This window comes from Kwoniella shivajii, chromosome 4 (assembly GCF_035658355.1).
Source record: "Kwoniella shivajii chromosome 4, complete sequence".
Classification (NCBI taxonomy): domain Eukaryota; kingdom Fungi; phylum Basidiomycota; class Tremellomycetes; order Tremellales; family Cryptococcaceae; genus Kwoniella; species Kwoniella shivajii.
This window is the reverse complement of record NC_085911.1, coordinates 2023-17755: the sequence shown is the minus strand read 5'-3', so window position 1 is coordinate 17755 and position 15733 is coordinate 2023. Positions and strand designations below refer to the sequence as shown.

The following is a 15733-nucleotide window of genomic DNA, read 5'->3' as shown; positions in this document are numbered from 1 at the left end:
AAGTTGGATATTGCTCGAGTCATTCAACTTTCAGTCCAAGAGGTCAAGATCTCAACTGATCAAAAATGGGTTAGGGGGTTACAGTCAGGTCTGCGGCTCGGGGGTCGGCTCAGATTTTTAAATCGTTTATACCATTGGATAGCCCTTGGAAAGTACTTCTAGATGGACCTTACCCCCAAGTATTGAAGTTGCGAGCTGAGAGAGCTACGGGGAGAAACGTGAAAAACACCCTTTTGGGGACGGGGATGGCAAAATATGATACCGAAATGGGCGTCAAGGGATATTGAAAGAATTGAAGATGTAGCCTTGTATCTCAGCTACCTGTATAGCTTTGTTTTGAAGCTCTAGCTGTCCTGAGTGATGACCTAATAACCGCACCCTGGGAACGATACATTCGTTACGAAAAATGTATTTAGTGGTTATTAAGTGTCAAACACCTGCCACTCAACTAATCGTTACAAATATACCACTATATGCCAAGTCAAACAGCGTATATGCTCAACAATCGTTCCGAAAAAAGGAATTAGGCACATTGTACAGCACAGTGAGGCAGCCTAAATGACCTTTATCACGAGTCACAGCCAATTAATCGTTCCACTATGAGAACAATCGTTCCCAACTATTGGAACAGCCCTGATTACGAAAAAAAAATCGGTTTTATGAAAAGTACTAAGGTCATTACAGTGAGAAACAGGTGGATATTAACCAGTGAGGAGGCTCGTCACCAGCAGAAAGGAGAGTACAGTGAGGTATACCAGAGGAGCCTCGTCACTGGTAGAAGGGACGATTACTGGAACTAAACGAGGGGTCATATTCATACCGGTCACCACCCCCTTCTCTACCCGTTACGAGCCTCCTCACAACTAGGTGCGTACATATTTGCAACAGTCAACGGTGCATATTGATGCTTGCAAACGGCTGAATAGAGACACTTTCTTTTGCTTCTTGTCACGCTTGTTGGGATAACACATTCATGCATATACAATGCTCAAGCTGTGAAATACCTGAACGTATCACGCCCAAACCTAACCCTTTTCTTTTCCCTCCGCACTGGCCCTTCTTCTGCCCACCCCACCGCTACAGCTAACCGACCTTGACAAAGGACGGCTGATAACATCAGCGCAACTACAATCCAAAGACTATTCAAACACTTACTTGCTTTTCTCACCCTCTTTGCTTCATTCCTCAAACCGAGCTCGTCCAGAAGTCCACAATAGGCTACCATGTCTTGCGCGCATGCCCATGTGAACTCTGACTCCTCCACTGCCAGGCTCACAAAGTAGTTTAGGCTCCTTGCGCAATCAAGCATCATGCCACAAGGGCCCCTATCGATGCAGTTGCGCAAGTTACCGTACGCTACCTTGATCTCCCTGTCAAAACAGAGTCTCCCGTTCACATCATTCTCGACATATGGCTTGAGGATCGCCAATATGTCAAGAACAATGCGGTCCACATTGAGATTGACCGTCGGTTTGCCTTCAATGTGGACCGTCGGTTCACGGGGGACTCGGATCACCAACATACCATAGGATGGTCCTAGGTATGAAGGGAGGAGGTCAGCTGGTCGAGTGTTAGGGTGTTGAGATTTTACGTAGTGATATTCGGCGTATGAGTATGACATTGTTATAAATGTCTGTTATTTTAAATGAGTTTTCAAATTTGTGTGATGAAAGAAATAAGAAGAAAGAGAATGTTAAGAATAATCCTTTTTATATGTCGAGTTGTATAGTCAGTGACGACTGTAACCAGTGTAGCGGTGATCACAGAGATGAAACTGATAGCTTGGAACAGTAGATGACCATCAATGGCGTACTCTGAACATTAGATGACCATCAAAGACTGACGTACTCTGCTTCACGACTCTCCTATCAACCCATGACAACTCTCCCAAGAGATGAGGGAGCAACGGTGAGAGACATGTCGGCCTACCTCTCCTCTTGTTACGACTCTCGTAATAACCACCTGAATGTTATGGTAATATAATCACTGCATGTACACCCAACACACAATAGACTAGCGAGTTTACTACTCATGCATGCTCTTATCTACTCGAATTCGCTTTTTGTAACTACAGACTTGAACTTATCTCCGTTCCCATACCCCTAAAAATCATAATTAGTACAACGCAGCCATTTCCTCTCCCATTTCGGGTTGAGTGTTCGTTACTGTCATCACAGTCAGCTCACCATCAACCAAAAGGCCCAGACACTCACATGCTGACAAGAGATGACCGGCTTCCTCTTGAAATCCCAGAAAGCAAGTGTTCGTATAAACACAGTGAAAGTCCCATTTGTCAGTCCACCAAAGACGTTTGAACCGTGAATTGACAGTGATGTTGTAGAGTAGGTGGCATAGAGCAATCTTGGGATTTTCCAGTGCTGTAGCTTGGTATCGGCCGTTCGTTCTGGCGTATTCCATTCTTCTCATTGCCGAAAAGTATTCTTCTATAGCCGCTGTGATGGATATCCTGACGCTTGATCTCGTTTCATCCATGACAAAGGGAAGAGGTATTGCCATCATGTTCCTGATGTTGATGTAACACGTGAATTCAAGATCAGTGGGGAGAGTAACGTCCTGCGATCGTGACACCATGGCAGAGGGGAAGATATGTTTTTGATGAGATGTTGAAGAAGGAGATGTTGAAGAAGGAGATGTTGAAGAAGGAGATGTTGAAGAAGGAAGACGATGAGAATGACGGAAGGGTTTAAAAGGAAGACAAAGTCAAGGGGAAAACCGATGAATATATATGAATAAAGAAAAGGAAGCTTACAAGTCATACGACTATCACCATCACCAAATCGGTCTACCGGTCATCCTTTGATGATGAGGTGGGGGTGATTGATGGTGAGCAAATAGCACCGGTCATCCTTTGATGATGAGGTGGGGTGATTGATGGTGAGCAAATAGCAGGGTACAGATCTGGATTGATGAGATCTAGACACGACATCGTCATCGTCCCATGCTTCTCGTGTTGTCATCCCCATGCTTCTGCACCCCTTTTACATTCATACACCCCAACATACCTCTTCGTAACATTACCTATTTCACTTTTTATCCCACATCAACCATCTTATCAACTCTATTCCACCCATCCACCATATCAGACAACAGGAAGCGAGAATCCGAAACAAGACCTGCAACGGAAGCTTGGGTCATTCCGTGAGTACTCGATCAACGATATCAGCTGACAATTAGCCACCCCCAACAGCACTGGGGAAACCCTCTCATCGTCTCCAGCTCACTCCTTGTCCCACCCTTTGATTGTCGTCTGGCACTGGTCCGAGGTGATGACTGTCATCCATTCGTGATCCAAGGTACCATTCCTTGGTCTCCACTCGTCCCTCAATACCTCATCCATGCACCACGATTATGGACTTTCTACCCAAGGAAAGATGACAACTACTTCTTTTTCATCCTAGACGAACATCTGGAAACCGTTTTACTTGGGTATGGTATACAGTTCCTCAGAGTCAAAGTACCGGATAGGAGACCCGAAGCCAGTATGTAAATTGCATAGGGTAGTTAGGTGGTGGCGATGGATTTATGCATGGACATACTATTGTAAAAGTCAGTGATGCATTCGTCAGATTAGATGATTGAAGCGAATCAGGGGGAATGAGATGGCAACCTGGGCGAAATGATGGATTGATGGATTGGGCGGGATGATGGATTGATAGATTGGGCGAAATGATGGATTGATGGATTGGAACAAATGATGGATTGGTGGATTAGAGCAAATGATGGATTGATGGATTAAGCAAAATGACGAAATGATCAAGTGGGGAATGACAAAATGATGAAATGACGAAACCATGGGATGATAAGGCCCTCCTTTCGCTTCCCCACCACTAGTCTCTTCGGCGAGAAGCAAGCTATCCCCGAGCCCTCCTTTGACAGTGAACAAAAGTGAAATGGCAAAGAAAAGGGAACTGGGAAAAGGAAAAAGTAGATATTGATCGACTCACTACATTTCTAATATACCAACAACTAGATTCCTTTTCTTTCTTTTCCCCCTCATTCTTGAATATTTCGAACAACCCATAGTAAATTTGATTCATGGTAACAACCGTGGTAGGTTAACTCTTTCCTTCTCTTCTTTATCTTTTCATCTTTGCTGACTTGTACAGCGTAGGTCTCAACGGTATCCCTCTTGCCGCTATTGGTATTACTGTGTATAGGTTCGATAACGTGTGAGTGTATCATCAAGTTGACCCAAAATCGAATTCCTTCACCGTGATAGGAAATGTGCTAATGGAAACATCAGCAACGACATGAAAGTACTAATGCGGGTTCACTCACCACTTCCTTGGCAAAACATGTGTCCCCATTCATCTACACATTATCACAATTCATCCATCACAAACTCGAATAAACTATCCGCCGGTATACCATCAAACACACCGCCAGCTATGAACCCATCTTCGTCTACAGTACCTGCCAAACTTGACACATGTCGACAGGTGTAAAACACAGCGGTGATTCTATCCTGTTGGACGGTACCTATTGATAAACTGTGATGGAGCAACGAAGCGGTAGGTGCTATGATCACATCTCCTACCCCCAGTGCTACGTCCAAATTCAATTGGGGGAATCGTGTATGCCCGGATTGACCAGAGAGCTGAATGATATATGTGTAGCCATCCGGATCGTCGTTCCTGTCAATATGGGGACGTCCAGCTTCACCGTAACCAACAGCGATCGCAGTAGCTAATCCTTGATAATGGACAAAGTCGTCGTGGGTAGAAGCAGCACCGTTGAATCTAGCTTGCGTATTGGCCGAATAACTTGTGTAGTGACCTTTGGTTAATCGCTCGTTATCTAATTCATGCATCCACCGTTTGATTCTCGACAGCACGTTCTTCTCAAAGTGATGCAAAAGCTTCATCGCTGCATGACGTCGTTGGTATTGAAGATCGCTCGGATCATTGGCATTCGCTCGGGTGGTTTGTAACAGATCTTTCGAGAAACCGACAGCGTTGCCTTGAGTACCCATTATACCAAGATGATGAGGGTGAAAGTGACCGCCAGATCGCTCATCTTCTTTGCGTTGAGCAGCGCTACGAGAGTTGTTCTTCGGAACGTGTTTCAACGGTTTCAGGTGTTCAAATCTTTGTAAATCGTGACAGCGCCGGAACAGATGTCGACAGGGATGAGGTTGGCAAAGCGGATCAGATGGTACGGTACACCACATTCAGTACTGGTATTGACCACGGCGTAATGTATGTGTCCAGCCATGCGAACAGGTGACAGATTGAGTGATCCTAGCTGCTCTACAAGTCGAGCAATCGCTTGATTCGATCGATTGTTGAACGTCACATTTCTGATGGGGTGTTTCGCCGTGAAGAAGTGGAGCAAGGGTTTGGGGACGTCGATAGGTTCAATAAAGGTGGTGGTATCGATATCATGGATAACATGGAAACTCCGGTTGATAATATCACGTCTACTCAACTGATATCCGTTGACCGTTAAATCCATTCTTGCTTGGGCGACCCTTCCAGCACGCTTCTTTCCTGACCGCCGTTTTTTAAACTTTTTCTTAATCCGTTCTTCATCCTCTTCTCCGTCCGCGCTACCCCTCCTCCCCACATTGGGATCCACTCCCTCATATGACGACCTGCCAGTGGAAGCATGGGCGGTACAACCCATATGAGGAGGCAGATCTCGCTTAACCATACTACTTTTGTCCTCTGGGGGCGTTGACTATTTTGTATAGGATGAGGGGTGATCGAGATAGCAGAGGGTGCCAGTAGTATCAGGGCAAACGATAGAATCAACGGCAGGGTTAGGATAACTGGCGATAAGGGTTAGAAAAACGAGGGTCAATTTAGGGGTTATTCATTCGGGTTCGAAATATGTATACATCTATGCATTCTACTCGGGTGGGTCAGCTTGTACCACAATCCAAGGCACTCACCATTCATAACCGTAAGCCCAATCGATTTGATACCTATTCAAACTAGTCGTTTCTATCGTTAATACAAAGTAAAAGTGTATAGACAAAAAACATCTTTTAAAACGGGCGGGGGGGGTATCTCTCTTAAACTCCATTTCACCAAATCCTGAAAATTTCGTCACATTCAAAATAAAACCCCGCTTAATCCCTTGCTAGTGGCGGAATCTCATACTCTGTCAATACATTTACTTTTCATTTCATTCGAAAATGCCCACATTTGAGACCTTCGTAACAGTGAGAGAATGCACAATTAATAACAAACATACTATACAATCACCTTTAAGATTCAGTCATAAACGACATTTTCAAGAGCGCATTTTCAAGAGCTTCGTAACAGTAAGAGAAGGAGATTAACCTCTATCACTGATGCCTTCTTAATCCAGATTTGGATAATGGTAATTTCGAAAACAGATCACCTTGAGGAGCCTCGTAACAGTGAGAGAAGGCAGCATTCTCAAAGAAGAGACGATGGTTCCAATACAATAGGTCAAAGGCGGTTTCATCTCATCTCACACAGGCCACCTCTTTGCCAGTTACGAATTTCGTCATACCCATCTCAAATCAATTTTCATCTGTAATTTTCATTTAACCCAACAGGCCCTTTCTCCACCTGTTACGAGCCTCCTCAGAGCCTGCTTTTTTTATTCTCATAACAACAATAAACAATCCCGCCAAATGGCATTGCGCATTGACCTTGAAACCCGCGATCCACCCCATCAACCCCCCTGTCAGGGCCGAAACTGTGTTAAATGGGACACAATAAAGATCAACGACCCTAGGAATGTAGTAGTTTGCCGTGCCCCCTTTATTGTTCCGATCCTCGCAATACCCACCTCGAATCAAAGGGCTAAACCGCATGGACCTTTTTCCTTCACGACTGACCACCTCGGACTTTGGGTTCAAAACGATCATCCACATGGGTCTTAAAAGGGACAACCGGGTTACTCACTCATCCTGTACCTTGATGCATGACACGAGTCACGTAACAGCAAGGAAGGCGGTCCATCTCGGAATGTAGTCCACCCCATGACACGGTGCTATCTCGGGTTGTTGACCGAATCTTTTACCCTCATATTACGCCTTTCGGCACGGGTGGGGAGGGGCATGTCCTCCTCCTTTATTGACAATTCTCTATACTGAATTTCTTCTCTTACCCTCCTGTTACGAGCTTCTCTATATCCCCCTCTTTACATACTAGCCCTTATTGGGTCTATGCCGAGCCTCTTCGGATCTAGGCCGTTCTCGTTGCTTATCAACCATCAGCAATCCCGCACGGTTCATATTGCGCCAATCAAACATGTCTCTTCTCGCGTCCGTTGATCCCTCTCCTCGTACCCCGTTTGTTCCCTTTGCTAATCAAATGTCCTATCATCAAATCAGCAATCCCGCACGGTTCATGTAACTTTTTGTCTTCTAGCGTATAAATGATGAACATTTACTACTTGTTTCGGCGATTTCAATCCCTTTCAGATCCTTTGAGATCTAAAAAGAGATCTGAAAGGGGGTTATCAATCATGCGTTGATCTCTCTTTGTGAATTTATCACCACAATTTACCTCTTTCGGTCAAAGTAACGTCCTGTGCCATCAAAGTAACGTCCTTTTCCATCAATTGAACGTCCTTTTCCATCAAAGTAACGTCCTTTGCCATCAAAATGACGTCCTTTTCCATCAAACCCTCCTTTCAAGTCACGACTCGTCTAAATCCCCATCAACATTCCTTTTCCCCTCGTCACAACCTCACTTAGGGGACCAAAAAGTATAAATACCCCCAACTTGTCTCACTTTTATCCCCCCTTTCCTCTTCTTCCTTTCTACTTTCTTCATCCTTTCGAACACCCACCATAAGCTCGTTTCTTTCACAGTCACGATCTTCCTCGTCAACCCCGTCCTTTAAACTCTCCTCTTCGATTCATCAAGAACTCGGAAATAAAGTGAGTCCTTTTCTTATCATCTTCGGGAGATTCGTAATCCATACCTCGAATCACTTTTTTCCCCTATTCTTTATCAACGTTTTTCGTCATAATCACCCTTTTAACACCGTTTCGCTCTTTTCCTTCCTGTTACGAGCCTCCTCTGAACCTGCTCAATTCGTTTGTTTTCCTTTGTCGATTTTCTATATTTCACTCAAGTTCAAATGCATTCCCCTTTCTTCCTGTTACGAGCCTCCTCGGAACCTACTGAATTCGTTTATTCACCTTTGTCGATTTTTATTTTAAACATTTCGCACAAGTTCAAATCCACTCCCCTTTCTTCCTGTTACGAGCCTCCTCTGAACCTGCTCAATTCGTTTATTTGCCTTTGTCGATTTTTCTATATTTCACTCAAGTTCAAATGCATTCCCCTTTCTTCCTGTTACGAGCCTCCTCTGAACCATCCATTTTCGAAACGTACTAATCCGATGTCATTCACAGCCATCGAATATGCCACCCAAACCAAAAGGGATAAAAGTGACCCCCATTCCCAAAAAACCTCCCGCCCGATCCGCCAAGGGTGTAAACGCAGTTGGATCATCGTCATCTACAACACAAGACGCAACCGCTCAAGGTTCAGAGGACAATCATACCTCTAGAGGAAAACCCAAAAGTCGTTCCAACAAAGGGGGAAAATCAAACTCTCCGTAAGTAATATACCATTGTTACAGAATTTGGAAAATCAAAGCTAATCCATTCGCAAACAGTTTGAATCCGGGCAACCAATCCAACTCTCCGTCACCTCCACCAGCTGGTCAATCCTCTTCTCATAATCCAACATCTCAAGGTCCAACATTGAGTGCAACACAACGCAACCCCGAGACTCAAACCCTTCCGCACGAAGTCGATCCTTCCGCTGCTGTTGAGAACATTCAAGCTAGTACCGAAGCTCCAAATGATGTACAAACAGAGGATCAAGAGGTCATTAAACCCGAGACTGCACGATTCATACCCGATCCTAGGTTCTGTGGGGCATTTGTCCCAGAGGTACAGGTGAGTTTTCAAGTTTTCCTTTCTCTCCTGTTACGAGCCTCGCTGACAGTGACGATTTTACCTTTAGAAACCTGACCCATCTCATACCAAAAAATCCTCAAAACCTAAAAAAGGGGTTTCATCATTCCCCACCAACGTTGAATCCGGCAGCGATGATGAACCCCCTAAAAAGAGTGCAAAATCGAAATTGAAACCGGAAATGAAGATCAAACAGGAACTCGTCGAACTTCCTCATGCACATCGTGTATCTCCCGCCGCTGAATTGATCCAGGACTTGAAATCCCAGGCTATTACTCTAATGCCTTGGTTTCCTGGTGCCCCTCTTGCCGTCTCCACTGTCGTTGACGATGAGGAAAAGGACAAAGACGACCCGGTCGACCGCAAGATCAAAGTCAACCAAACTCCTTCGGCCTTACATGACAATTACTTCATTCACTCTCAAGGAGCTTCAGTTCCGTGGTTTGACGCGATCACTCAGCTTCCATTTCCCTGGTACGAGTGCCCCACCCTCATGGCCAAACTGGAAGAGTTGGCGCCTGTTCTCGGCATCGTGCCATCGCCTCACGAGCTAGAAGAACAGGGTATAAAGTTGATGGACCTCTACCCCGCCATGCTCGCCGAAGCCAAGCGAAGAGCGGCAAGTCGAACAACCCTTAAATCGGCAAAAAATGAAATCTCTCTACCCGACAACCAAAACACAAAAGGTAACAAGCAAGCGAAGACACAGATACAGCTTGACAAACAAAATCCTAATCATCCCGTCTCGCATCCTCTCCCGTCACCGGTCAAAATTCCCAGCGATTCAGTTTCCCCTTCGGTCGCTGGTGAAACCTCTCTTGCTGTGCCAGACAGCCCCACGCCGCAACCATCCAAGCCGGCTCAACCTCTTCCATCGGCCATGAAGAAAACCGGTAAATCCAAAGAACCCAAGACTCCTGGTGGTAATGTTGAAATGAAAGGTCCGCCTTATGTTGAACCCAAGCGAGTCCGTTTCCACAGGGTTCCTTTTGTGGCGATGCACATCGACAAGAAGGGTGGTCTCCGAAAGCTTTGTCGGAGTGAAAACAAAGCCAATATCATCCCCGACCCCAGTGATGTCGACGATCGAGACGTGGATACGGATGAAGAGGTGTTCGGTAACAATCGATTAGATTATGGTGTTCAAAGTAAAGTCCTTCCGCCTTGGGTCGTTAAAATTTTTGAACGTTATTACGGTTTCCTACACACCGCATTCAACCATACCCTCTACAATATAGTCCACAGAGCTAAAGCTTCCGCCGTACATCAAAAGGCTGAAATTCGAAAAGCGAATACCGCGTTGATGGATTGGTCCAAATCCAATTTTGATATTCAATTTGGTCATCAGATGTTCGGTGAACACGCCGTCGTCATCGGTGAGGATGGTGAATTGGAATGGGCCAGGGGACTTCCATCCGTGTCTCTCGGTAAAGAAGAAAACGATTCCGACGACAACGATGACGACGATTCGGATGACACCACATCCTCATTCGAAAACGACATTGACACGGATTCTCAACCACACCTTCGCGCATCTCGATATCAGAAATGCATCCAGTCGGCCGTCCAAGCTTTCCGGGCGTCAATGAAAAAAACCGAAGACCGTAGATTAGCCGCCATCATCATAAAGGACAATTCTTTCCGGGACACCTGGGGTGACATGTTCAGGATCTATCAACTGAAACCTGAAACCGCCTCGGATGCAGGACCTACTCAACAACAAAAGGATACTTACCCAAAGGATATTGTAAAGTCTCATGCGGCAGAATTTTTGGCCAGTTACCAATCGTACAAAAACTCTACCCTCGAGTTACCATCTTGGGTCCAAGGCATGTTTAAGGAATTCGTACGGAAACTACGTATCTACGCCGCCGAAGACGCCGCTCAACTCGGTGACGTACCAGAGAACACCCTCCCCGGTATCGTGGAAAAATTTGACATCGGTTTGGAAGAAGAAGAGATTGCTCAGAGAGAGGCCAATCAGGTCAATCACGTCACTCTGGGCGGCGACGGGATGAGTGAAGCTCCCAATCCAGAGTTTGAGCTCTTTGAGGTTTCGTCTGGCGATTACGGTGTCGAGTTCTTCAACAACCCTGATGCTGTAGAGTTGATTGAAATGCTCGGGATCGAAAAAATACAAGATCAAGAAGAGTTTCAAAGGGCGAAACAAACATCGAAAAAAGAAGCCATACGGTGAGTATCTCTTGTATCCTAAAAAACCTCTGTTGAATGTTAATGGGTTCTCGCTAGTTTCGAGACGGGTCCTGACGGCAAACCCCTACTCGACGGAAACAATCAAATCATTTGGGCTAACCCTGAAGCTCATGCCTTGCGATCTAAAATTCGATGGCCATACTTCAACACTCACGAGGTCGTCGCTCACAATCCAATCCTATATCAACAACGGCTAAGGGACAATCATAAAGCCAAACCACAAGACGATACCCACACTCCCATCTTACCAAAAGTCCACCAAGCCTTGGCCGTGGCCAATATCCTCAGCAGAGCATATCTGGATCCTCAGTATGCCGACGCTCACTTTTCCACCATTTTAGCCGACGAAGTCGGTTTGGGGAAAACATTTGTGCCTTTGATGGTGATTACCCTTCTTCGATATCACCATGACCAACAAGCACGCGATCCTCAGTATCGACCTCCCGTCATGGATCCGTATAAACCTGGGTTTGCTACGAAAAGTCCGGAATCGTTACAGTGAGTTTTTATTCTAGTTGTTCTTGTGTCTTCTTCCGAGTTTCGTAACAGGGGGAGAGGGAACTTTTATGATTTGAATTTACTTTGGTCTGGGGAGCCTCGTAACGGGTGGAAAGGGGAAGAGTGGTGGGAAAATCGAGTCCATTTTGACTCGTTTCAAAGGTCTTCTCTCTTCCTGTTACGAGCCTCTTCATAGTCGGGTCAATTCGTTTATTTGCCTTTGTCGATTTTTCTATATTTCACTCAAGTTCAAATGCATTCCCCTTTCTTCCTGTTACGAGCCTCCTCTGAACCTACTGATTTCGTTTATTCAAATCAACTCCCCCTCTTCCTGTTACGAGCCTCCTCTGAACCTGCTCAATTCGTTTATTCACCTTTGTCGATTTTGTTTTTAATATTTCACACAAGTTCAAATCCACTCCCCCTCTCCCTGTTACGAGCCTCTTCATAGTCGGGTGAAACGATGCTGACTATTCCCTATTAGGCAAGACGAAGTGGATCCCAAATCGTTGCGTGTCAAATTCATAGGCGATATCAGAATGGGCACCAACACTCGAACCGGTCTTTGCCATGTCATGTTATCAAACAAGACCATCATATCATCGCATCTGGACGAAGCCAAAAAACTCCTCGGCTCAGCGTATTATTCAGTCTACGACTATTCGCTCTGTTTTGGCTCTGACGACAAGAGCTGTGCCGATTTCTGGCGCCGGGTGGACGACGATTTGAATGTCAAGAATGGTGGAAAGAAATCATCAAAATCCAAAATCCGTAAAGATGTCGTCGTTCTCTCCACCTACCATCGGCTCAAAGGCGACGCAAAGCTGTCTCCAAGGACTGACTCACCACAATCTCAAACGGCAGCCAATTCAATGCTCAACAGTCAGCGTACATTTGGTGTGATATTTGGTGATGAGATTGCCGAACTCCGAAATCCCGATACCCAACTCACTTTCCCGTTCAGAAGACTTGTAGAGCAATCCGCGCTTATCATTGGTGCCACCGCCACGCCAATCTACACGAGTATTCTAGACATTATAAACATTGCTCGAATCATGGGAATCCCAGCAATCCTCAGACGTGAACATGGTGCCGCTCCCATGCTGGTCAAAACCTTGCCCGAAGATGGATCATTGCCTCCAGCCGATGCTTCAGCAAGCTCTAGGTACAGCTTCCATGATTGTACCGTAGAGGTCGGAGCTGTCGTAGCCAAATACAAAGCACTGTCTGACAGAGGAAAAAGTATCGAAAAAAGGAGGAACAAGGAGCGTCCGACTAAAAAGGAGAGTAACGCCATCTCTGGACTCCAAACAAATGCCGAGGCCAGAGAACTTTCGAAAGCCACTCGTCGACCGTTACATGAAAAGGAGCTGGAATTCAACCTCGACAACGACAACGAGAGGCAATTGGTTGAAGAATACGAGCTTTACAAGAAGGACATGAAGGATGTCATCACCACCATCCGTCAGCTACTCCAACATTCGATGATCCGGCGAACACATGTATCTACCGGTCACGATCTCCAACCGCTCACTTCTATAAAACCAGTCATACCCATCGAAATCGAGGTTGAAATGGAGCAATGGGAAAAGGATTACTTGGAAGCGGCCCGTTTGCTTCTGAAACAAAACGACAAGCAATTTGTCGTCAGAGAAAGACGAGCGATCAAGGACCCGCACGCCTTTCAATATGGGTACTGGAATCCAAACGGTCAAACACCCTCTGCCTTCAAGCTGGTAGCCAAACGAATCCGACAACGGCTCGATGCCGAAATGCATCTTCAGCCAGAGCAACGTGCCAAATTCGTCATCTACTGTAAATGGACATCCCTTCTCCCCTTTTACAGAATGTACTTTGCTCGGTTCGGTGTCTATACATCCGTCTTGCACGGAAACATGACTCAAGATCAAAGGGCAGAAGCGGTTCAAGCTTTCCAAAAGGCCGAAGATCACCCGACCGATCGATTGGGAGAAATGATATCCTCCAAAGAGTGCAGGTGTTACCCTCCCATGGAACAATCTTTGAATTGCTCTCGAGTCATCCTCATCACCGACGTCGGATCAACCGGTATAACGCTCAATCGCGCTTCCGTCATCTACCTCATGGATCCTTCTTGGTCCTTTGCCGATATCCGTCAGATCATTGGTAGAATTAACCGTATCGGTCAGCTCAAACCGGTCGAAGCCTTTCTCGTTTATATCATGGGTACATGCGAAGATAGGTTAAGAAAGGCTATCAAAGCGAAACAAGTCACTTCGGATGATTTGCTACTGGGGCAAAGAGCAAAAGAGGATCTCGACTATAAACACGCATCATCTGGTATTCCCCAGCAGCCTCAACCTGTCTCTTCGGATAAAGATAAGAAGACGATCATCGATGAATACACCGCAAAGAGAATGGCAGGTTTAAAGAAGCTTTTCGCGCACGAAATCACCTTGACCCTGCCACAAGCGGACAAGAAATCAAAGAGCAATCCTAGGAAACGTAAAATGAACAAAGGTAAAAAATCAACGGATAGTGATGAAATGAACATAGACGGTATTCAAGGTGACGACGACAGCGGGGAAGAATCTGAACCAATCGAAACACCTAAACCTCCCAAGAAGAGAAGGACCGCGGTTCAACAATCGAACCTTTCAAAAGAGTTTATATCCGAAGATGAAGCAGAAAAGGGGGAAGAAGATGTCACAATCCATGTCGATCCCCCTGTCACAATCCCTGTCGATCCCCCTGTCAGATCAACAGGCAACACTGCCTTGGTCGCCCTAGATCTACCTTCAGACCTTGGATTGCCCAACTCGCACGATATATTATTCATCAAGACCGTCTTAAGAGACTTCAGACTCAAAACCGTCCACAACGATGAAAGCTACTTTGTCCGCGGCCGACAGTGGCCATCTCTCGACACATTTCGGACTCGAAAAAGACTCATCGCTGCTCTAGACAGACACAGGTCGGCCTATCCGGGTTCAGCTTCACATCCAGACGAGAGAAAAGCCCATCAACAGAGGTTGAAGAAAGAAATCCAGATCATACGGGACATATTCGAGAGTGAGTTGCAACTAGATAACAACGGGCGACTAGATAACAATGGCTGACATGCTTAAAAGGTAAAAATCCTCATATGATTGGCCACCACGCGATCGCCCTGGGCGGAGCATTATCACCCAACGGCGCTGTCAACAAACGAACCTTGTCACAACTCCCCGCTAGACATTATATTCGATTCATCGATACATTCAAAGGCATGGTCGACGAACAAGTCTCAGACAACCTTGATGCATACTTTGCCGGGTTCAAGGATGAAGAGGAAGACTCGGCAACAAGATTCGAAAGCGTCGAAGGCAGCGAGACAACGCTTGACGATATCATCGCTTCCATTGAATACACAATCTCCACCCCCGTAAGCCCACAGCGTACTCTCGGTCGACTCTCAGATATCAACATTTACTCTGATGGGGTTGCCTTTGAACACCTCCGCAAGCTACTCATAGCCTGCCATAACACCAAGCACGATGAAAACGGTGGTCTCGATGACGGCGACATTGCTGCCATGGGCATTATATTGCAGAAAACTTATTACTGTGAGTTGCTGGGTGAACATTGTTCCGGAAATACAATTGACTCCTCTCAGTCCCCTTGGATCGCGCGGCACCGACCCTGTTCCCTGCTCTCATGCTGGGTAAACTCTTATCGGATAACGCAAAGATCTCCGGTCCGGGTCTCGAAGATATATCCACCGATATCCTCCCACAGGACGTTAAAGATGACATTTTGACCCAGGTCACGCCCGACACGAGAGATTTGTTTACCGAAAAGATATTGGAAGCAGGTTTCAAGAGGGCCAAGGCATCTGTCCACTAGTATTTTCATTTATTTTAGGTCCTGTATGAAGAGTTTGTAATGTAATGATTGAGCGAGATTACAATATTGTGAGATGTATCACTTATCGTCTACATTGCCTGTTGCGAGATTCGTGACAACGAGGGGCGCCAGACTGAAATCGAGTTTGACATTTGGGGTGGACATGTAAATACAGCTCGCATCCTAACCTTTTACTCTGTGCCAATTTAATTCCTTGGGATC

The 15733-nt window shown here is 45.8% G+C and overlaps 2 protein-coding genes across 2 annotated transcripts; one reads left to right on the top strand and one right to left on the bottom strand.

Moving 5' to 3' along the window:
* Window positions 1–4342: 4342 nt before the first annotated feature.
* Window positions 4343–4993, bottom strand: IL334_002994 (uncharacterized protein; the record flags this gene model as incomplete). The annotated part of the gene is made up of 1 exon (XM_062934731.1): window positions 4343–4993. The coding sequence occupies one exon, from the start codon at window positions 4991–4993 to the stop codon at window positions 4343–4345; it is 651 nt and encodes a 216-aa protein (XP_062790782.1).
* A 3381-nt stretch (window positions 4994–8374) lies between these two features.
* Window positions 8375–15511, top strand: IL334_002993 (uncharacterized protein; the record flags this gene model as incomplete). The annotated part of the gene is made up of 7 exons (XM_062934730.1): window positions 8375–8571; window positions 8632–8917; window positions 8985–11128; window positions 11186–11647; window positions 12132–14698; window positions 14758–15231; window positions 15282–15511. The coding sequence occupies 7 exons, from the start codon at window positions 8375–8377 to the stop codon at window positions 15509–15511; spliced, it is 6360 nt and encodes a 2119-aa protein (XP_062790781.1).
* Between the last annotated feature and the right edge of the window lie 222 nt (window positions 15512–15733).